Here is a 25045-nt window from a genome sequence, read left to right as displayed (position 1 = left end):
GGCTTGTGAACCCCCCCCCACTATGGCACTTGTCCGCTGAAATGAACCAGTGGCCAAGAAGTGCAGTACATTGAGCACCTTTTCCAAGGGGCTCAGTGCTTGGGAGCACAGGGTAGGTGATGTGAGGTCATCCTCCCACTCACTCACCAGGTCAAGTATTATGTGTGGTGGGAACCTGTACCTCCCATAAACCCAGTCATCAGGCATCCCAAAAAGGCTGGTCCTGGGTGTAAAAATTCTGGGCCTGGCTATCCTCCTCCTCCTGCAGTGTCCCACGACCACTGCTGCGAGGAATGGTATATTCATCGTAGCGTCTGAGCTTGTTTGTTGTTTGCGCGCACTTTTATGCTGCGCAGGGCCGTGTACGCCTGCTTCCTGCTGGCGTACGTGTTTCCGGATTAGCGCGTCTTTTTTGGCGCACGCGTTTCCCCTGTTCGATTCCATGAATACGTGTTGTAGACGCGTGTGTGGGCGTTCCGCGCATTTACCTCCTGTACTTCCCCCGTAACGCCCACATTTTCATGCATTGTTCCCCATTCCGTGTGTTACGCCCCGTGTTGCGCCCACTTTTGTTTTGTGCGCTGCGCTATGTGCGCTTTCGCTGTGCGCATAGTGCACGCCATGTGATGACGTGTGCGCCCGCTTGCGCCACGCACGATTTTAGCGCACATCCCAGGATTTAAACGCGCACGGACTTCGATGAATAGATGTGCGCGGGTTTCGCACACTTGCACTACGATTCACACGCTTTTGCATGCTTGCGCTGCGATTTTCGGTGCTCATTAATTCCATGAATCGGCCTGATAATGTACTTATCAGAATGCTCTCGATTTAATGTGAGAATATGGGCTGTCAGTTCAAGTGCATTAACGGACCATAATGAAATGGCATATGGAATGAACGTATGTCTCCATGATAATACATGGCAATGGGATTAGCAGCTTGGAACCGTCTCTGATCAGCATAGTAAGTCCTTCAGGCAATGTTGAATGACAAAATTAGAATTGCGGTGAGGCATGTGTAATATTAACAAAATATGCTTATGATCAGGTACACGCAGACCTGTTAAGTCAAAGGGATACTATTGCAACATTAGATAGCGCCCGTGAAGGCTCGATGACCCAATGCACACATGGTATATGTCCTTGGATGTTTGAAAATAGATTGTTCAGTGGATATGAGTGTAAAGGTCGACAGATCATGATATAGCGTTGGAGAAGGGACGCTAGATCGTGATTGTGGATGACGTACTCAAGCCAACAGAGCACATATAGAAGGTGAGGTTAAGAGAATTAAGTGGGATGATAGGGAACAGGAAGGGTTATTATCACACACCTACCTGATTAGGAGTCCCTGACAACATGAGAAATATATATATGGAGCACCGGGGGCCGAGATAGGAGAGATCGAAAACTAGGTTAAAATGGCTGCCTCCATAGCCGGAAAAAGGCCTAGCCTCATTTCGGGAGTCACCATGGCAACAGGCAGTATAAACAATGGACTGGTGGCACCCGACCAGTCCATACTGATACGCCATAGAAACACACTCACTCAGGAGAACAAGGGCACACACAGTGGAAAGCCACAGAATCTATGATTGCCAAAGTCTGGATGTACCCACACTATGAGAGCAAAAACACTCGCACTGGAAAGCCACAGAATTCACTATGCATGCAAAAGTCTGGATGCACTCACTCTAGAAGAGCAAAAGCATTAACACCTGAATGCCACAGAATTCCTTATGCATTTCTAAGTCTGCATGCATCCACTCTAGAAGAGCAAAGGCACTAACAGTGAAATGCCACCGAACTCACTATGCATGCCAAAGTCTGGATGCATCCACTCTAGTACAGCAAAAGCAATAACATTGAAAAGCCACACAATTCACTACGCATGCCAAAGTCTGGGTGCACCCAAGCTAGGAGAGCAAAAGCGCTAACACTGGAAAGCCACAGAATTCACTACGCATGCCGAAGTCTGGATGCACCCACTCTAGGGGAGCAAAAACACAAACCCTGGAAAGCCACAGAATGTATATATGCCAAAGTCTGGATGCGACCAAACGAGGAGAGCAAAGCACTAACCCTGGAAAGCCACATAATTCACTAAGCATGCCAAAGTCTGGAGGCACCCACACTAGGGGAGCAAAAGCACTAACACTGGAAAGCCACATAATTCACTCCACATTCCAAAGTCTGGATGTACTGACTCTAGGAGAGCAAAAACACTGACCCTGGAAAGCCACATAATTCACTATATATGCCAAAGTCTGGATGCAACCAAACGAGGAGAGCAAAGCACTAACTCTGGAAAGCCACATAATTCACTATGCATGCCAAAGTCTGGATGCACCCACACTAGGAGAGCAAAAGCACTAGCACTGTAAAGCCACAGAATTCACTATGCATGCCAAAATATGGATGCAACCACACTAGGAGAGAAAAAACACTAACACTGTAAAGCCACAGAGTTCACTACAAATGCCAAAGTCTGGATGCAACCAAATTAGGAGAGCAAAGCATTAACACTGGAAAGCCACAGAATTCACTCCACATTCCAAAGTCTGGATGCACTGACTCTAGGAGAGCAAAAACACTAACCCTGGAAAGCCACATAATTCACTACATATGCCAAAGTCTGGATGCAACCAAACGAGGAGAGCAAAGCACTAACCCTGGAAAGCCACAGAATTCACTATGCATGCCAAAGTCTGGATGCACCCACACTAGGAGAGCAAAAGCACTAGCACTGTAAAGCCACAGAATTCACTATGCATGCCAAAATATGGATGCACCCACACTAGGAGAGAAAAAGCACTAACACTGTAAAGCCACAGAGTTCACTACAAATGCCAAAGTCTGGATGCAACCAAATTAGGAGAGCAAAGCATTAACACTGGAAAGCCACAGAATTCACTACGCACGCCGAAGTCTGGATCTGGAAGGATCTGGGCGTGGAGCACTGGTCCTACGCATTCCAGGACCCTCATCTGGATATTGCTCATGCTGACCCAGCACCCCTCTGCATCCTATGCCTTCGCGAGGCACCGGGCCTTGTAGAGGGTCCTGGACCTGAAGTCCTCCCAGCACTTCCAGACGTGCTTGATGTCGCGGGTTGCCACCCCCTCCGCGTTGATGGTAACCACTGCGTCCTCCCAGATCCTCTCCCGTCCTCCCAGATCCTCTCCCGTCCTTCCTTGTTGGTGTGTGATGTTCCGAAGAGGGCACCATAATCTCTCCCTCTCCCCTGCTGAACAGCTAATATTCTTCACTGAAACTGCACTGATTCTGCAAATGGACCACTCTTAACGGCCTCGGTCCTGGGCCCAGCCACTCTCCACTTGCACTGATGCCCTAGAACCCCTCTGCACTGCGGGACTGTCTCTGTATCCCTACAGCCCCCCCCCTTTTCCAGCACTTGTTCTGCACTTACCTTACACTTGCCACCAGCTGGCCCTATTTATTTATTACTTTACGCCACTTACCTTGTACTGCACTTCCCCCCCTCCCCTTCCCCTTGCACCTTTCCCCCTCCCCCACCCCTGCACTTGCGCGATCTGAATGACACCTGGCCTAGTAGGATCGTTGTCTGTCTCCCCTTGTTCCTCCCCTCCCTGCCTCGTCGCGCCTTGAAACACCTGTGTATAGGCGCGTTACAAATGCCATATCATATCATATCATATCATGCTCCACCAGGACACCAACTTCCTTCTCACTGAAGCTGGTGGCCCTCTGCCTCTCTGGCTGGGGGTCGCCAGTGGTCTCAGATGGTGTTTGCCCCGACATGGTGACCCCCAAGGCAGGCGTGGGTGGGCAACTGGGTCCTGGGGCTGGGCTGTGGAGTGATGGAATCCCAGTCGGGAGTCTTCTGTTCCAGCAGGGGTGGACACAGTAACTGGACCCCTGCAGATGGCTGTCATGCAGGCACCATATAGCAGGGCACGTGGGCAGCAGGCAGCACCAGATGGCTGGTGGGAGCGTGCTCGGGGCTCTTGGGGGCAAGAAAATGGCCTTTTGGGCAGGAGCGTGGTCTTCCGTGTGTTTTCGTGTGGCCAGCTTGATATGGAGTGATTTGGCACGTGAAAAAAAAGTGCACATCAGCGTGAAATCCGAGGAAAGGCCCTTAGCGCGTAAGTGACATTACGCATGCATGCCTTCCCCACAACACGGGTGCATTGTGAATCAGCATGTGAGAAAACTGCATGTCACCGTGCTATTGGAGGAAAGGGCCTTAGCGCGTAACCGTGCAAGTGACGTTGCACGTGTGGGCTGGCTTAAAAGGTACGAGTATCACGCTATTTTCTTGTACGTGCTTTTTGTGGAGAGCGAGCGGGTGATTCTTCTACTTCTTGTCGGTTCACACGCGATTACTTCACAACGTTTCCAGTTCGTACTCCCTGTTTCCTCAGACTGCATTCTTTTCTTCTTTTGGCGGGGGTGTTGCCAACGTGCACACACGCGTCTTTTTCACGTTCTTTTTCCAAGGCAAACAGTGAGTGGCGCACATATTGTTCAACTGTGGTTGCCCCCGTGTGTCGCTTACCCCTTCAGAGGTCATTGTAGGCTGCGTGTAACACGCATACGCTTATTTTTGTATTTCTGGGTGCCACATCGTAGTGCAGGTTCATTTTTCCACGCACGTGGTCTACCAGGGGTTGCATGCGCGTGTACTTTTGTTTTTGGGATGCCTGTGCATTGTGTGACCCGTCATCTTCCCCCAGGGGTCACATCCAGCCTTGCTAGAGCACTAGGGTACGAATTCCATCTAGTACCCTACCCCTTTCACCCCAATTGCCCAGGACAATTGTTTACTGCAACTCCCATATGCACAACAACATCAGTGCCATGGTTGGGAGGTGACCAAGCAGTAAGGGAGGCAAAGGTGGCCGACCCCCAAAAGGTGGACGTGGTGGGCGCAGTAGGGGACGTGGCCAGGATTTGCGGGGTGCCCCTAGAGCCCCATGTGTGGAAGACCAATCGGGCCACCTATGCCCCGCCCAATGGTTGTGGGAAACGTAGCTGACACCATCCCCGCTCAGCCCTTGTTGGACCGGCCCATTTTGTCACCTAAACCGGCACAAGATGACTCCCAGGCTGACTTCCAGGTCAGCAAGCCTAATCCACGTGTGGCGGTGAAAGTTGCTGTCACCAGGCCATGTGGATCTGGGACAGCAATGTCATCTGCTGCCCCAAGTAGGCAGGGTGGGGAGAATGCAGGGGCAGCTGCAGCTAAATCCACCCCAGCTCTGAGTCTCCCAGCCGGGACAGTGTTGGTCCAGGTCCATCACACCGACGTTGGCCCTGCCGACATCACCCTGCAGCCAATGCCTGCACCAAGACCTATAGTCATTGTGCCTTTACAGGCTTCTAGTACCCAGTCCACCTGAGCTTCTGCCCCTACTGACCAGAGCGGCGTAAGCCACTCGGAATCCACACCACCTTACAAGAAGAAGAAGAAGGGTGCTCTTGCACTACAGGCTGAGACCCCAGACACGATACACACTCCGGTACGTCAAGGAAGCCTAGCTTCAATGATGCCGAACTTGATGCACTTGTGGCCTATGTGTCGGCACATAGCCGTGAAATGTTGGTGACTGCAGGCTGTAAGACTACGACTGCTCAACGTAGGGCCCACTGGCAGACCATCGCAGACCACATTAGTGCCCTTGGATTTGTGAGGCGCACAGCTGATGATTGCTACAAGCGGTGGAATGACCTTAAAAGCAGAGCAAATAACAAGCTGGCTTCCAATCATGCCTCTACTCTGGTGACTGTCGGTGGGTCTCCACCAGAGGACGACCAACTCACTGAACATGAGTCTGTTGCTGGAACCTTCGTCACAGACGAGCAGATCCAAGGTGTGGGAGACCTACCAGATTATGAGGCATTGTCCGGTGAGTGCCCATGCAAGTGCGTGTAATCCATGTGTATGTTTCTTGGGTGATGTGTAATGATTGAGTGCCAGGTGAGGGTGTGTACTCCTGAGTGGTATGGGTCACCCATGTGCTTCCTCCAAACCATTCACCAGCCTTGGGTTTGGGTATGACAGTATCCCTTCTGACCACAGTAGCCAATTAGCGCCACATTAGTGCAGTTGCCCTTGAACTGTCATCTTGCAACAACATTGTTCTGATTTTTCAGTGTTCATTCAGCCTTATTGTTTCAAACCTCGCATTTTTGAAACACATTTTTCTGCCCTAATGCCACATATGTGACATGCTTCTGTCATAGATTACAACCCGCATTGGCCCCCATTTATTACCTTGTTATGGGAATGATTTGACCATTCAGGCTGATTGAGTAAGGGCCTGCTCACATTAATTTTTGGGGCCTGTTTGAATGTGGAACATGATTGTTGTTTCCTGTCATGTTGAGGTGACCAACCATTGATGTATCCATCTGCCTGCATCACTGAATTATTGCACACTGGATGTGTTGCACTGTGTGGCACATGCGTATTTTGTCACACTATTTTGCATTTTTCATCTCATCATGTCCATCTCACATGGATGGGTGACAGTACTCATTCACTGACATATGGCTGTATTTGTCAAATGTACCATGGCTATGCTACGTGCCATCTGTGTGCTGGCATGTGTCATGTATGTGGATTGTCCATGCCACTCACAGGCTAATCTGTGATGCCAATGCTAGCACATGTGTTGATTTTCCATCTTGGAGTCCTCAGTGTCTGCTTTTTGCCTCCCCTTCCAACTCATTGACAGTGCATGCATGCCAGGGTTATAGTCGTGTGGGACATGTGTTGTTCATGTACTGGATCTCTGTCTTGTCAGGTCTATGTGTGTGCTATGGTGCTCATGCCTGTTTCCATTTGTTGTCTTTCATGTTTTTGCAGGTGATGACGCACTTGATGCTGTTGAGGTGGAGGAGATGGTGCAGACCCAGGAGGAATCTCAGCCACGACCGGGCACCAGTGGAGGACATGGTGTGGTGGTGGGTGAAAACCCTATCCTCCTGAAGACCATACTGTCCACGGGTGTCTCTAGGTGCACCTCCCCAGACCTCTATGATTCATGTGCTGAATCGGACAGTGGGACTTATGTGCTGTCGCAGGTGAGTGTTTCTGGCAGGGATGCTGTTCTGTCCAACCCACCTGCACCGGGGGTAGGCCCCTCTATGGGGATGTCAGTGTTGGTAACTCCGCCTTTGGCGGTTACGGATGCAGGGTCACACTCCACTACATCTGATCCTGTTCCTGGGCCAGCAGATCAGAGGGGGAATGCAGTCCTGCAGCCTCAGGCAGTGCCAGCACAGCAAGGTGCAGATCGCCTTGCCCCAAACAGGTGTGGTGCCCACCGACGCGGTGGCCGTACGCCACCAGGCAATACTGTATGGGAAAACTCCATTTACAGTATAGCAGCACACCAGGGAGCATTGGTTGAAATGATGGCTCAGGAAATGGAGAGGGTGGCCACTTCCATTCTCCACCCTGAAAGGCAGATGGAGCAACAACAGCAGGCAACAGACTCCATTTGCCAATCACACAGGGAAGTCATGTTGGCGTCCAACAGGGACCGACGAGCGGCACTGGAGATTCTGCGTGAAGCCATATCTGTAGAGTCACAGGGCCACAGGGAAGCCCTGAGGTTAGAACTCCATTTCCTCAGGGAGACTCTGGGTGAACTTGAGACTTCCCGAAATTTTAGGTCAGAACAGCAGTTGGAGCAGCTCACACATTCGCTCTCAGCTGAGCTGCAGGCAACTCGTGAGGAGATCCGGGCATCACGCGAGGCCATGCGTGCAGAAATGCAGGCAACCCATGAGGTGCTGCATGGGGATCTCCGTACTATCATCCTCCAGAACCAGACCTTCCACACCCGCATGCTTGCTGCCATGGAGGACCATACCAGGGCTTGCGTGGGCTGCCTCCCATAGCACCGCCACATCCTGATGTAGCAGCAGAGGGTGAACAGAGCGACAGCAGTTCTCCCATATTGGCGTAGCCGTGCAGGCCATGAGCCAGTGGAGGGTTTTTTTTTTTTGCAACATCCACGCAGGTGGGTGTTGGTGTGCACCTTGTCCTCGAACCTCCTGGGTGCCCCACCCCCTCCTAGTCCACACATGGCCATTTTTGATCTTTGTATTTATTTTTTTACAGTGTGTTGCCTTGTGTGGCTCCCGTGGGCATCCACTATGTTTTCCATCTGGGCACATGCAGGCTTGTCCTGTGTTTGGGTTAGATGCCTGGGTTCATGACACACACACCCCCCTGCTTCCCCTTTCCATGGGCTTGCAAAGTGTGTGACCAAGTGACAGTGACTTGCACAGTGACATTGGGCTCCCATGAGCTGTGTGGGCAGTCTGTAGTAAAAACTGTGTGGACATCCCTAGTGGGGAATGTTGTTGTATTGAACACTGCATGGTGTATTGATATGTGCTTGTGCATCCATGTCTTCCTCCTTATTCACAGGTGCCTTCTTCATGTCTTCACAAGGCTGTCTCCTTTGCAGATGCAGTTCATGTTGTATGCAGTACACTGACACATTTGCCTGACAGCAACACTCTGCAGTTGGAAGGGGTCGATGTGCTGGCTTATTCAGGTTGTAAGACTTGCACTACTTTGATTTTGTACTGTCATATTTTGCCACTGTTTCATCCTGTGTTGCTGTATTGTGTTGCTGGTAAGTATATGTTCATGTGTGCTGTTTGTTATTGATTACTGGGAGCATATTGTCTGTGGCCTGTTTCCATTTGGGACAGTGCACTTTGTGACACTTGTGTCATGTGTTGTGCATTCATTTGGTTGCTTTCACATTGCATGACATGCCATGGTGTGTTGGGTAGCTGGGATGGGGAGGGGTTTGGTGACATGACACTATTTTCATGTTGTATTTTGCAAGGGGGTAGTCATTCATGCAGCATAAATGTGTGTCTTTTTGTGACACAGCATTGGTTGTCTTTCAGTAAGTAGGGATGCACACAATGTAACACTTCCAGGTGACCAATCTCAGGCTGGTATGGTTGTGACAGTTGACTGTCCCTTATGTCATCATCATTGATTGTCAGCTGGTATGTGCCAGGGCTGTGTGCACTACACAGGGGTTTGATTTCAGGTGAAGTAATTAGCCACCAGCTGCGTACGGGCTGCCTCACCACATGCCCTTTCCCCTCCCATGCGCAGCGCCCGTGCATGTGGTTGGGGATGTGGGGGCACCACCATGGCCACCGGCAGGCCCCGGCGGGTTGCAACGTTGTGCAGGACACATGCTGCCACTATGATCCTGCACACTACTGGGGGCGCGTATAGCAGCTGCCCACCAGAGTGGTCAAGGGAGCGAAAGCGTGACTTGAGCACTCCGAATGTGCGCTCCACTATGCCCCGGGTTGCAATATGGGCTGTGTTGTATCTTACCTCGGGTTTTTTGGTGGGGTTCCGAATTGGCGTCATCATGTGGGTGCTCAGAGGGTAGGCCCTGTCCCCTGGGGTGGTGATGATGGGTATCATTAGTGGGGTTGTGACATTACTCAGTATCTGACATGCATGCATGTGCACAGACATTTATACTCACCAAGCAGCCATGTATCGCCATGCCGCCCAGCTTCTAGGTCCCGGTTTAGGTGTGACATTCTGAAAATGAAACTGTCATGGGCGGACCCTGGATAGCTGGCATATACTGAGGTGATGATTGCCTTGGCATCACATACTACCTGCACGTTGATGGAATGCCAGTGCTTGCGGTTTCTATAGATGTGCTGAGTTGCCCTGGGAGGACGTAGAGCCACATGGGTGCAGTCAATGGCAGATAGCACTTTGGGGAAGTGTGGCACCCCGTAAAAGTCCTGGACGGCAGCCTGCCTTTCTGCAGGTGTTCTGGGCATGTATATGTGCCTGCGGACTGAAGAGCGTGCAGTCATGATGACCAACACCTGGTGTAGGCAGCGTGGCTGCATGGCTTGTGAACCCCCCCCCCCACTATGGCACTTGTCCGCTGAAATGAACCAGTGGCCAAGAAGTGCAGTACATTGAGCACCTTTTCCAAGGGGCTCAGTGCTTGGGAGCACAGGGTAGGTGATGTGAGGTCATCCTCCCACTCACTCACCAGGTCAAGTATTATGTGTGGTGGGAACCTGTACCTCCCATAAACCCGGTCATCAGGCATCCCAAAAAGGCTGGTCCTGGGTGTAAAAATTCTGGGCCTGGCTATCCTCCTCCTCCTGCAGTGTCCCACGACCACTGCTGCGAGGAATGGTATATTCATCGTAGCGTCTGAGCTTGTTTGTTGTTTGCGCGCACTTTTATGCTGCGCAGGGCCGTGTACGCCTGCTTCCTGCTGGCGTACGTGTTTCCGGATTAGCGCGTCTTTTTTGGCGCACGCGTTTCCCCTGTTCGATTCCATGAATACGTGTTGTAGACGCGCGTGTGGGCGTTCCGCGCATTTACCTCCTGTACTTCCCCCGTAACGCCCACATTTTCATGCATTGTTCCCCATTCCGTGTGTTACGTCCCGTGTTGCGCCCACTTTTGTTTTGTGCGCTGCGCTATGTGCGCTTTCGCTGTGCGCATAGTGCACGCCATGTGATGACGTGTGCGCCCGCTTGCGCCACGCACGATTTTAGCGCACATCCCAGGATTTAAACGCGCACGGACTTCCATGAATAGATGTGCGCGGGTTTCGCACGCTTGCACTGCGATTCACACGCTTTTGCATGCTTGCGCTGCGATTTTCGGTGCTCATTAATTCCATGAATCGGCCTGATAATGTACTTATCAGAATGCTCTCGATTTAATGTGAGAATATGGGCTGTCAGTTCAAGTGCATTAACGGACCATAATGAAATGGCATATGGAATGAACGTATGTCTCCATGATAATACATGGCAATGGGATTAGCAGCTTGGAACCGTCTCTGATCAGCATAGTAAGTCCTTCAGGCAATGTTGAATGACAAAATTAGAATTGCGGTGAGGCATGTGTAATATTAACAAAATATGCTTATGATCAGGTACACGCAGACCTGTTAAGTCAAAGGGATACTATTGCAACATTAGATAGCGCCCGTGAAGGCTCGATGACCCAATGCACACATGGTATATGTCCTTGGATGTTTGAAAATAGATTGTTCAGTGGATATGAGTGTAAAGGTCGACAGATCATGATATAGTGTTGGAGAAGGGACGCTAGATCGTGATTGTGGATGACGTACTCAAGCCAACAGAGCACATATAGAAGGTGAGGTTAAGAGAATTAAGTGGGATGATAGGGAACAGGAAGGGTTATTATCACACACCTACCTGATTAGGAGTCCCTGGCAACATGAGAAATATATATATGGAGCACCGGGGGCCGAGATAGGAGAGATCGAAAACTAGGTTAAGATGGCTGCCTCCATAGCTGGAAAAAGGCCTAGCCTCATTTCGGGAGTCACCATGGCAACAGGCAGTATAAACAATGGACTGGTGGCACCCGACCAGTCCATACTGATACGCCATAGAAACACACTCACTCAGGAGAACAAGGGCACACACAGTGGAAAGCCACAGAATCTATGATTGCCAAAGTCTGGATGTACCCACACTATGAGAGCAAAATCACTCGCACTGGAAAGCCACAGAATTCACTATGCATGCAAAAGTCTGGATGCACTCACTCTAGAGGAGCAAAAGCATCAACACCTGAATGCCACAGAATTCCTTATGCATTTCAAAGTCTGCATGCATCCACTCTAGAAGAGCAAAGGCACTAACAGTGAAATGCCACCGAACTCACTATGCATGCCAAAGTCTGGATGCATCCACTCTAGTACAGCAAAAGCAATAACATTGAAAAGCCACACAATTCACTACGCATGCCAAAGTCTGGGTGCACCCAAGCTAGGAGAGCTAAAGCGCTAACACTGGAAAGCCACAGAATTCACTACGCATGCCGAAGTCTGGATGCACCCACTCTAGGGGAGCAAAAACACAAACCCTGGAAAGCCACAGAATTTATATATGCCAAAGTCTGGATGCGACCAAACCAGGAGAGCAAAGCACTAACCCTGTAAAGCCACATAATTCACTAAGCATGCCAAAGTCTGGAGGCACCAACACTAGGGGAGCAAAAGCACTAACACTGGAAAGCCACATAATTCACTATATATGCCAAAGTGTGGATGCAACCAAACGAGGAGAGCAAAGCACTAACTCTGGAAAGCCACATAATTCACTATGCATGCCAAAGTCTGGATGCACCCAAACTAGGAGAGCAAAAGCACTAGCACTGTAAAGCCACATAATTCACTATGCATGCCAACATATGGATGCACCCACACTAGGAGAGAAAAAACACTAACACTGTAAAGCCACAGAGTTCACTACAAATGCCAAAGTCTGGATGCAACCAAATTAGGAGAGCAAAGCATTAACACTGGAAAGCCACAGAATTCACTCCACATTCCAAAGTCTGGATGCACTGACTCTAGGAGAGCAAAAACACTAACCCTGGAAAGCCACATAATTCACTACATATGCCAAAGTCTGGATGCAACCAAACGAGGAGAGCAAAGCACTAATTCTGGAAAGCCACATAATTCACTATGCATGCCAAAGTCTGGATGCACCCAAACTAGGAGAGCAAAAGCACTAGCACTGTAAAGCCACAGAATTCACTATGCATGCCAACATATGGATGCACCCACACTAGGAGAGAAAAAACACTAACACTGTAAAGCCACAGAGTTCACTACAAATGCCAAAGTCTGGATGCAACCAAATTAGGAGAGCAAAGCATTAACACTGGAAAGCCACAGAATTCACTCCACATTCCAAAGTCTGGATGCACTGACTCTAGGAGAGCAAAAACACTAACCCTGGAAAGCCACATAATTCACTACATATGCCAAAGTCTGGATGCAACCAAACGAGGAGAGCAAAGCACTAACCCTGGAAAGCCACAGAATTCACTATGCATGCCAAAGTCTGGATGCACCCACACTAGGAGAGCAAAAGCACTAGCACTGTAAAGCCACAGAATTCACTATGCATGCCAAAATATGGATGCACCCACACTAGGAGAGAAAAAGCACTAACACTGTAAAGCCACAGAGTTCACTACAAATGCCAAAGTCTGGATGCAACCAAATTAGGAGAGCAAAGCATTAACACTGGAAAGCCACAGAATTCACTACGCACGCCGAAGTCTGGATGCACCCACTCTAGGGGAGCAAAAACACTAACCCTGGAAAGCCACAGAATACACTACGCATTCCAAAGTCTGGATGCACAGGCTCTAGGAGAGCAAAAACACTAACCCTGGAAAGCCACACAATTTACTATATATGCCAAAGTCTGGATGCACCCACACTAGGAGAGTAAAAGCACTAACACTGTAAAGCCACATAATTCACTACAAATGCCAAAATCTGGATGCACCCACACTAGGAGGGCAAAAGCACTCTCACTGTAAAGCCACAGAATTCACTATGCATGCCAAAATCTGGATGCACTCACTCTAGAAGAGCAAAAGCACTAACATTGGAAAGCCACAGAATTCACTATGCATGCCAAAATCTGGATGCACCCACACTTGGAGAGCAACCGTACTAACATTGGAAAGCTACAGAATGACACATGCATGCCAAGCTCAGAATGCATTCACTCTAAAAGATCAAGAACACTAACCGTGGAACACCACAGAACTCTCTATGCATAGATATTTCTTGACACGATCTCTCTAGGAGAGAAAGAGCACCGACAGTGAAATGCCACTGAACTCACTATGCTTGCCAACCTCTGGATGCGCTTACTCTAGGAAAGCAAGAGCACTAATAGCAAAACACCACAGACCTCAGTATGCATGGAAATCTCTGGGCCCACTTACTCTATAAGAGTACCCAGGATTTTAGACTGCAGTCAATAACTACTGATATTGACTGCATTCGGGACATTCTGTCTTCAGAAGGAGACAGGGAAACAAAAATGCAATTTCCAGACCAGATTTTTTTTTAAGTAAACTTACTGTCTGGGAGGACCTTTTTTGACTGCAGTGTGGTATTTAAAACTAAAACATTGGAAAATGCTTCCACTTCCATATAGAGAAACTGTTTACTTTTACATTTTACTAATGCATGACCATGTTAAGCCTGTTCCAGTGCAAATAAATTGCAATCAAAATGCATAACCTATGAAGACAGCCATGTTATTTAAATACTTTAAAATACAACCACATTTAATTTACTAACTCAGTTTGTCTACTTTACTCACTCTTAAAGTAACATTTTTGACTTCACCCCCACAACATGTATTGCTACTACCACCATGTGCTAGTAGCCTTATAGACCTTGGACAGGATATTTATAGCTTGGGATGATAACCCTTCCCTAACTTATGGCCATAACTTGGTGACAGGTCATTATGCTATGATAATGACCCCTCTATCAGTCTATAAGACTATAGTAGAGCGCTTTCTATTGGGAAATTATGATGGGTTACTTTCCAGGGGTAAGCTGCAAAAGGTGCTAAAGGCCTGCATATGGATTGAGGGCCAGAGGTGGAGCCAAGGGCACATGCCAAAGCAAAGGGCTGGTATAACACATTAGAACCTGCGTGCACAAGGCTTCAATTCCTTTATGACATTGTTCTTTAGCTGGACAAATACATCGTGTTCACCATACAGCAAGCCCGTACCTAGGAAATCCTAAGATGGGTAGGGTGCGTCTTTCGTGCCCAGGACCACAGTAAAGCCCAATCTTGCCAGCTTCCATGCATGCCACATAGCCCATCTCCCCCAACACCTACCAGGAGGGGGCAACAGGGGAAACCTTGCTTCCTTGTCAGGTGGGAGGAAAGCTAAAGAGGGAGCCTGTGGCAGCGGCCCACACTTGTGATGGGAGAAATCGGCCAAGAACGCCCATTGTGTCAGTGGTGAACACCTGCTACTGGCACATTGTCAACAATGGCACCATTTCCCAGTGTTATAACGCTATGCTGAGTTTGAAGCCCATAAATATATTATTTTTCCTTAAAGTTATTATCAGTGTACGCTAAATTTTCATATTAGGTCTGTTGACCGATGTGTGAATGTGGCCAAAATAAAAATAAATGTGAATTCTATATTCTCTTTCACCTTCCCCATACAGGGGATAAAAGTCAGGGGGTTTGGTGCGGAGGAGGTAGGGGAATACCTCCATGTGAATTAAAAACAAGCATTGGCAATGCAACAGTTTGGGCTTTTGTGTAGGCATGGTATTAACTGGCCATTGATGGTCGCAGGTGCATATGGGGGTGAGCACCTGGGCATCTAATAGCAGTGCCTGATAAATGCCTAATACTGTTGGTTTTGTCAATGCTTCTTTTTAACAGGACTTCAGTGCTTATAAATCAAGTGATTCAAGGCAGACTGGGTAAGACAGTTTTATTAGACCAGTAGCGGGTTTACAAACCCAATTAAATCATTAACTCCCAGAAGAGTGATTTGAAAAAACACTGGCAGGCACTTCGAGTGCAAAGTTTGATGGTAAGGCTTGATTAAAGCGAGTTCAAAGAGTTCCCATTAGGAGGTGCTTTGGGTGGGAAGAGGCAGGAATTGGTGGGAATGGCCATAGGGATTAGCATGACCATGGACAATGAATGGGCGGGCAAATAACCAAACAACACCTACTGATTGTGTGTCCCACCTCATGACATTTCTCCCTATCTGCACTCTAATGCAGCAATTTCGGCTTATAGGTGTGCCAAATGGGAATGTCGCTGGCGGCATCTGCTGCAGGCAGTGTTCACACACAGGCATTTTTATGTACATCTGTTTTTTATTCCTAATCCCATAGGAATGTTCCCTTGGATGTCAATTGCATGTTGCTAAAAACATAGAAGATAGTTGATTCCTTTTCATGGTAAACTCTTATGGTGAGGCCCTCAACACCCTCTTTGTGTTTTCTTTCAGGGAAGGCAACTGAGTCGGCACTTCAGCATTCACGTCTTTTCCACAAAGATGCGCGTTGGAGAGTGACAGTCGACGTAGCCTATCACCGCCGAGCATTCCTTCCGAGCTCGTGACCCGACGCAAACGCTGGCACCACTTCCGCCTGACTTGTGATCCTGTGCTCTCAAAATGAACGGCCCATTGTTCTGCTACTGAACTGCTCTAAGGTTTGACAGTGCATCCAGTCATCGCAGTCTGATAATGTGCCTCTCCAGACTGTACAAGGGACGTCTGCGTGCTGAGAGGCTGTATGGAGTGGTCTAAATACCCACTTCCGCATTGTCCTTGTTTTATTATTCTTTAGTTCTCTTCATTACTAGCCATCTGGACGGAGGAGTTTATGGCATATTCATGTTCTTTCATCTGTCATACTGTCTAAGCCAATCCATGTGTTCTTTAAAGTCTTTTAACAGTCTAGCCCGATTTATCGCTACTTTCGGCGCTGCACATTTTGCCACATCAACTATGAGGCGAACCCTACAAACCTGTGTCAGCGGCGCACAGATTTTAACACAAGCCCTTCTGTACACCACACTTAACACACAGGATACTGATGTACTCTGAGAGTGCTGGGGTACTTTGCGTTGCTAGGGAGGGTATTAGGGGGCTATAGCCCCAGGTCTTTTGGTTGTAGCCCGAATAGAAGCTCAGGGTCTACAACCAAAAGGCTAGCTAGTCCCGAGTCCCAAAAATCCCGACATTAGTGTAGCCCCGGATCTTTTCCAGACCTAGCAACACCCCGGGGAGGCTGTATACAACCATGTGTTCAGTGCGTTGAACTATTCTAACCACTGTAACTGTAGCATGCAACGATGCATGCTTGCATTTAAATCACTAGCCCACCCTTAGCAAGAAGGAGCATTCAGGGTAGTCTGTAGCCCAAATACTGCAATAATATTCTGCCAGTGCCCTTGCCGGTGTCTAACTTCTAGTAAAACTATGGACCAACAACTAGTTGGCAGACCAGGCATTTCATGTGAATCTCAAACAGAGTCTGAAGCGGCAGAAAAATAGTATTGCTGTTGCAATGACAACCCTGACATCTAGGGGTCAGGCTGGAGGTGCTTTGAAATTACTTTATTTGCGCCACTATGCTATGCAAATGGCTTGCAATTCCGAACGACTGGTTTCAGACACATTTGCACACAAAACCGAAAACGGGATTGCTTCACCCACACATGATATGTGTCGTCATAATCTGAAGATGTTTCGATTAGGTTTTGCTAGTGTCCAACAGGAGGGAGGTCTAAGGGCAGGGCATTAAACAAAATATATAACCAGCCTGAGCCAACTGTTCTTGAGATGAACCTGGTTATAGAAAATCAATGCACCAAAGTTTGACAATAGTTTCTTGCATCCTAAAGTTGGAAACTATAGACCAGATGCTGTAAAAACCAGTCATCTGAGTTTGCAAGGTGGACATTTTTATAAAGTTTATATTTATCAGCATCATACGCCACAGTGCTAAGCATCATATTTATGAATTCATGACTCGTCGAATATTTAATATATTTGCGGCATCTTGAATCTCTTGACATGTATGACCTTTGGTTCTGTGGAAATCCTCCCCAGAACTTTAAAATTCAGTTCATATATCTTAGGATGTGGGGTATCCTACAAATAGCTCCTGCTCGCTGCCTTCCAGTTCCATTGCATATCGTTAAATATTTGAGCAGTGGTATATGTTTGGCTATTGACCGTATTCAGTTCCTTGCTGCCCTTCTATTAGAAGTCAGAACCAGTTACCCTAACAGTGTCCTTCCAGATTTCCCGATCTTCAGAAAAGCCCAAGAAGGCAGCTCAACGACGTTCGTGGCGCCATCGTCTTCTCCGTTATTTTGCCTAGACTATAAACACCTTCCCTCCATTATTTCTGTGTCTCACAGCATAAGACTCTCAGGGGAATAGTAGGATGCTCAGAACCTCATGTTGACATCTAGGCCATAGCTTCAAGCTGCCTGAATCCATTCTATTTTTGTCTGGGGCTGTTTTGCACTCCATAAGAAAATGGACACTGCATAATTCTGTATTCATAGTTCATAGGGACATCGCTCGACTACTGATGTTTGACTCTCCATCGTTCGTTCTCACCAATTGCATGTCTGATTCCTATTTCTCCATACCCTTCTGGGCTTTGGTTCTTTGTGTCTTCATTACAATGGAGAACATCTCAGAGGCAACCTTCTCATAGACCTAGAAATGTAAAGCATATTGTTCTGCCATCGAGTTTCCCCCGAGTATCACTCAGCACATAGGTTTACAATATCTCCAATGATGAATGAGTTCTTTTGACTAATGTATCACCAAAGCGTGCCCAATTCCAAGTTTCTTAAAAGAAATATTAAAATAAAGCTGATCTATTCATGTCCTCTCTGAAACCAGTGAATATGAGCATTTTCGTTTTGGTAGGTAAACTGCTACACATTGTGTGGCTGACCGTCTTTTTTTAACAGTGAGTTTCTATTGTGTATTTCCAGGTATTTGTGACTTGATCATGGCAGACTGTGTGAGGGGTCAGAATGTGTGGCTGACAACTTTGTGAAGGTTTTTCAAAAGACGCCATATATTTAACTTAGAAGGTTGGATACATGCTTCACTATCCCTACACTGAAGAGGATCTCGCTGCCTAAAATAAACTAAGGAAAACACTCCAACTAAAGGTTGCTGTCCCTCACATTTATACATACATGAATTCAACAAGGTACTATATATGGCAATTCAAAAGCCACAAATATAAAAGTTAGATTAACCGTATGGCAACTGTCTTTCCTTATAATCTGGGTGAATTCCCCTTCCCCAGATCCAAGCAGGATTAGATTGAACAGTTCCAAATGAATAAGGAAATCCTGTCTTGTATTAAAGTTCCAATGCAGTTCCTTTGCAACAAAAAGTTCGAGCAGTTCAGAATCGATCAACAATGTTTCTTTCTCTTCCACTTGTAAATGTATGGAAAACAATCTTCTTTGCATAAACCCAGAACAATTCCTGAATTCAGTAGAATGAACAAAAACTGTCTTTGTCAAAATTATTCTTCAACAACATACTTGTTTAGAAACAATTATACACCTCTGTAGCAGTTTATACAACACCTTCTTTAGAAATTAAAGTTTGTCAGGATGATTCGTGAGCACTACCTCATAGACTTCTGCAACTTCCACATGGTCTACTTTCATGCCAGGCCTACTACTTCAATTACACCTGGTTTATTCCCATGCCAGGCCTATTACTTCAAACGTGCTCTGCTCGGGTATACTCCCGTGCCCGAACAGTATATAGTGTTGAGTTTACAACAACGTCACAATGTCTCTTGTTTCACAACACCACATTTGAGAATTTCTTCAGGGAAGACAAGATTCACATTGATGCTCTTTATTACACCTCTGTGATTTCCAAGAGCTCTGCAAGTTATGCTGCACTCTTTCTCAATCTCCTTTACCAGAAGGGCAGCCTTCTTGCCACTCTTGCTTCCCCAATTCTTCATTAACCGAACACTGACAATAATATGATCTCACTTGATCTCTTCTTTGGCTTTGGTAATGTGGTTTTTTGCCAGCTTTGTCTATGTACTTATTTAAACATGGGCAACACACTTTACAAACTTTTGGATTTCTATTCGCCCCATCTTGACTTTGGCAATATGGTTTAATTTTGAATTGCCTTGTTTTGGATTTCTTTAGGCTTGGGCAATGATGGTTTGTGTAAGGTTCCAAGAGTATTGTCACCTGTTGCTGCTGGCTCTCACACAACCCTCTATGCTTAAAATCACAGTCAAGTTGTTTCACAAAATACTGCTTTCACTGCTTGTTGTCAGTACAGGATTCATAAGCGCCTTCTTTCAATGTTTTCTATCTAAGCGTATTTTTTTTATTATTCAAGTACCTGTTCTGAGCATGTGAGAGGTCACAGAGCACTGCAGGGTCACAATTGCCTGCTGAACTTACTGGGTATGAGGTGTGTGTCTGTTTCCCTCGCTGCTCCCATGTCCTCCTTCTCAGCGTCGTCTCGTGGTGAGGCAATCTGCAACGTTGAGTCTGCCACTGTCCGCGTCACTGCAACACAGAGCTTCCTCTACTCCAAAAACTCTTGGTGCTCGCCTGCCACCGGAAACAGCCTTACCAAGGGGGAACCATTTCAAACTTTCGATTCCTGCTGCAAACCCTCTGCAATACAGGTCCCCATGGGGCAAGCTTCTCTCTCCAATGCCATTTGTGCTGTGCGACCTCTGCAATTCAAGCTTCTGGAGGGGAAGACCCTCTTGGGGCCGGCTCCTCCTTGCACTCGACAGTGGTCCTGGCCTCTTCCTTCTCATCTAGCCACTGCTTCTGCTGCAACATGGATAGTTCACAACTCCTCCACCTATGACTACTGCTCTTTTCCTCCTTCACTCTCCTGGCCTTCACCTGAGGGGGCCTTTTAAGCCTCCCAGTCTCCCTTGGGTGTGGGTCATTTCCCTTAACAAGCTGCACTTTGCAGTTTTTCTCCTCTGCAGCTGTCTTCTTCGTCCCAGTACCTTGGGGATTATGGGACTTGCAGTCCATAATACACAAATCAGTTTTACTAAGGGGAATGTTGTTTTCATGCTCATTTCTTTTCCTAATTAAATTCCTTAAGGGAATATCACAAGGATCATTTAACAGACTTGACTTTGCTGAGGAATTACGATTTTTAAAGTCTTAATTGGTGTTGTTTTCAGACTTTTCCTCACTCTTCCTTTGGGGAACAGGGCAGCTTTTAATTTTATGAGCCTCCATGCTTTTAAAGGGGTTTTCATTTCTTCCAATGCTTAGGGGTCGATGAATGCTTTAACCCACATTAAGATGTTCAATTGGGGAAATAAAAAACTCTCTCTGGCAACAAGGCATTTCAGACTTTGATATCATTGACAAATCTTCTCTGGAAGACGATAAAAACTGTGTCTCATCCAGCGGAGTCCTCTTATTCCCCTGGGCCCTTTCTCCTCCCAGGTTATCCTCCTGCAGAAGACCACCCCAAGGTCGGGATCAGAAAGTGTCTGCCTTTCCCGGTCCACCTGGGAGAAGACTTTAGGTAGGGTCTTAGTGAGGAATCTGCAGGATTCATCACAACCGGGACTTGGTGCAACCTTCATCTTCTCTGTGTTTTTTTCAATGTGGGCACATAGGAAAGTGTTGCAACTTGTTATGTTTTCCATTCAAATGAATAAGATTGTCTTATAAAAAATATTTAATTCATCATGATCACAGTGTCGGATTTCCATCTGCTAGGTGGACACTCCCAGATTTTCTTTTTACATTTTAGGATCTCTTGCAATGTATTCTGCCAGACAAATAGGATTTGATAAACAGTCTCACTTTCAGATATCACTCTGTGTTTACCAAACGGGTGAGTTTTTACCTACATGGGCCTGCCGGCCATTGGGTGCTTTTTTGAACTTTCCAACATCCACATGCAAGACACACCCTGTATACCTGCTGCTTGGCATGAGTAATCGGCATGCCATCAACATATCTAGCTGTAATGGGGCTTCACTTTCGAAAGGTGTCATGCTGGTTTGTTCACAAAAAAAATGTAATCCTTAGTTTGGTTGCTAAATATGCTACAAATGTGGCAGAAGTCTCCAATTGAGAGGGATCATTAATATATCCCCAGCAAGATGCCATTCCAAATATTTCTAGGTGGAATGTATAGAACTCAAGTTATTCTAATTCATACATTCTTTCTTGCAATAAAAATCAGAAAACTTTTGAAAATGAACAGTGACTTTAAAATCGGATAATTGTTTGAACCCAATAGTCTGTTGTGAATTTATAATAAATAGATATAAGACATGTCTAGATTTTGACATGATGGCTTCTGTGATTAAACAATTATACAGCCACAAGCAATTGATCTCATACTGTTGTCAGCATTGTGGACAGTGACTCATTCATGCCAGGGCCTGGTGTGTATTAAGCTATCTAGGCTGGGTGTTCCAACAACAACCATGTTGATTCTTGCTCAGGAAGCCCTCTCTTTGATCCCCTTGGGAAGAGTTACCACCTTTTTCCTAAGGAACAGGGACAAACCCTGCAAAGTCCTCTGGGAATGGGTGCTTCAAAGAAAGCCCTGTCACTTCAATGGCCACTTCCCACCAGTGTGTTGATTATTGGTGTTCTTTTGAAGTAAGCAGAGAGAGGCAGGAGTGGAGTTAGAATTGCCCATGAGAAAGTGCCAATCTAGAGAAGGATCTCATCATCTTGAATTTTGCTAGGGCTCCTAAACCTCCTGCCCCCTCTCCATTTCCTGCAGGTAAGGCACTCTGGGTATGACATCAGCAGGCAAAGGACATTTGTTACAGCAGCCAGAACTTCTCCCTAACAACAGGCTTGCTATGGACCAATCCACTGTCACATTTTGCCTATATATGGGCGGAGACCCTCTCATTAGTTGATTCATATTCACACTACTGTATTAAAGAGTCATGATCGTAGGAAAATCTTGTTATTCGCTTGACTGTTCATGCCATGTTTAGCATTATTGTTCTTCATAGGTATCACAGGCTAACATCACACTCAAATTGTGGTGAAAACAAAAATACATATTTCATAGATTTTAGACTATTGTGCCCAATCCCATCAAAAGTGAATTGAATTAATGTAAAAGGTAGGTTGAGACTGCTTATTCAAAAGAAAATATAAATAGAATTATACACTCTTGGTAAATGTGGACACCACCCAAAACAATGTAGTTTTGTTATTTGGTACATTCTGATGGAATTTTCGTATGTTATCTTAGAAAGCTCTGAGTTTTTCAGTAAGAAATATATCAACAGTCTTATAAAAAAAGTGACTGGAAAGTATAAAACACACTCCATTTATAAAAACAGTATACAAATACAATTTTACAATGAGATCCCAGCACCATTTACCTATTTTTCTATGAACCAATTAATTGATATTTGAATACTGCATTATCATTTTTAATCTTTGATTTTGTCAACAGCTTCTCTATGCCAACACGTGGCATACATTTGTGTTTATGTTTGACCATGTGACATGTGACATGTGTTGTGATTGTATAAAGTTCATGCTTTTAATCCTGAAGCAGGCAAGTGATACCGATGTCCATACTGAAATGAAGCTCACATTTGAATACAGTATGGGCAAGGAATAATGTTATTTAATTACAGTAATCTAAACCTGCATTATGCAAATGTTTGTTATGTAACTATTACTACTCCTTTGAATGTAATTTGAATAATCCAATGTTTTTTAATAAAATAAAAATGTGACAATAACTTAGTTGTCCTTTCAGAACTGGATTTTTATCTCTTAGAAGAATTTCTACAGCGTCAATTTAGAAACGGCAGAATCCATTTAACTTAATTCTGGAGGCCAAGTCAATACTGTCGTTATTGAGCGAAACGTCCAAGATATGTTTGTAAATATAATTTAAAAAATTGTTACATTCATTAATGCAAAACTTCAGTTCTATTCAATAATGTGAATTAACATATTATTGGTGGGAACATCTTTCGGAAGACTTATCAACGTTGCCCACTATTTCAATTATACAGGTCAAACATAGTTTCTTTATTATTTTATGGCTACACATATTGGGCTTTTCAAAATGACTGTTCCATTGGAAAAATGGAAGCTAAATGGTGGAGACCCTCACTAGACCTACCTATATTCACCCCATTAGAATATATACGACTAGATCTAAGACTTATCTCTTTCAACAATTGGCTGAAATGAGGGCCTTAAATAAATACTTAAAAATGCATCATGCTCCTCCAGAGACACTTTATTTTAGGATAAAAGAGACCCTTTTTAACTCTGATTATGGTAAGGCTTGTGTGAAATTATTAGGTGAAATTAATGTGGCATGTCTAAATGGCAGTGACCCACTTATATCAAGACAAAACATTCAGTTAGAATTAATTGAAACGTCAACTTAACTTTAGGAAAATAAAAAATGAAATACATTTGATTGAATATCTTAAGTACATGCCTATATTAGGTTGTCAAACTAGATATGTTGGGATGTTTTCTTGTCTTTCTAAGAGCTGCGTATATTTGAAATTGAGACCCAATTTTTTATAAGTATTGGAGATAACAGGAGCATGGAATGGTATACCATGTGATTCACATTGCTGTAGATTTATTTGATCAAATAGCTCCCTTAAAACAACTGAACACCTGCTACTCCACTTGCCTTATTTTAGATTAGGGCATCCCTTATTAATACACACTTTACAACAAAATCATTATAATGATGAAGCCATATGGAATGAAATCATGAATTAGAGAAGATCTGGGAATATTATGTACTTGTGTGAATTTGTGGATAGTAATAGCAAAAAAGATTGACAGATAATCATAACAAATTAATTGTTAGATATTTTTATGGATGTATTTTAAGAAATATATATATATATATATTTTTACTTGTGTTTATCTAAGTAAATAGATTTTACAAGAGTCGTGCGTTGAAAGTGTGTTCAAAAGAGATTCCGAGGTATTACAGAGGCCAATCTGTGTTTCTGTAGATGTGGCTCTTTTCTTTATTATCAGAAGAGAGAGGCCGCAGAGCTTTCGCTTGACAGTTTGTTACATTCTTCGAGTGCTGCTTAAAGGATCTTGGCCGTGGTGATTGTCCAAGATGTTTTATCACTGCTGATTAGGTGCGGCCACCACTCTTCTTCTTCCGCAAAGGCGTATGTTTCAAGCACCGGTCGTAGGTATGCAAGTCGTATTTCGGCCATCACCGTGCAGGTGGTTATCAGGTGACGAACTGATTCCGTTTGGTCACTTTTTTGCACAGTCTACAAGTTTTCGATGCAGATTGGCCTCTGATTTGGAGAATTTCATTGGTGTGCATAAGATTGAGGCGCGCTCTAAGAAAGAATTGCCGTATGGGTCTGCTTGGGAATCTCTTGAGGAATTGGGGGATTTTGTTCAGTTTCTTTGCCTGGACTGGTAAATGTGCTCAGTCCTCATGCCTCCCTTCCCCTCTTTCTTCAACTGCAAATAGCCTGTATGCTCTGACTGTTGGTCTGACTAATTACACCCCTCTACGTATTTCCTGGACCACGTGAACTGTTTTATCTGCTTTACTGCTTTCATTCTTTCTTCTACATTTTAGTGCCTTTTTTAAATTCGCACTT

The 25045-nt window shown here is 45.7% G+C and overlaps 1 protein-coding gene across 1 annotated transcript in view; it reads left to right on the top strand.

Moving 5' to 3' along the window:
- Positions 1-23173, top strand: part of LOC138497494 (ethanolaminephosphotransferase 1-like) — a 664324-nt gene extending 641151 nt beyond the window's left edge. Inside the window, exon 10 of the mRNA XM_069621021.1 lies at positions 15880-23173. Coding sequence (XP_069477122.1) covers positions 15880-15945 — 66 coding nt within the window. The 3' untranslated portion in view covers positions 15946-23173. The remainder of the gene's footprint in view (positions 1-15879) is intronic.
- Positions 23174-25045: the final 1872 nt, after the last annotated feature.

This window comes from Ambystoma mexicanum, chromosome 5q, assembly GCF_040938575.1.
Source record: "Ambystoma mexicanum isolate Mex_15411 chromosome 5q, UKY_AmexF1_1, whole genome shotgun sequence".
NCBI classification, from domain to species: domain Eukaryota; kingdom Metazoa; phylum Chordata; class Amphibia; order Caudata; family Ambystomatidae; genus Ambystoma; species Ambystoma mexicanum.
Note: the sequence above shows the minus strand (reverse complement) of the source record. Positions and strands in the feature narration are given on the sequence as shown.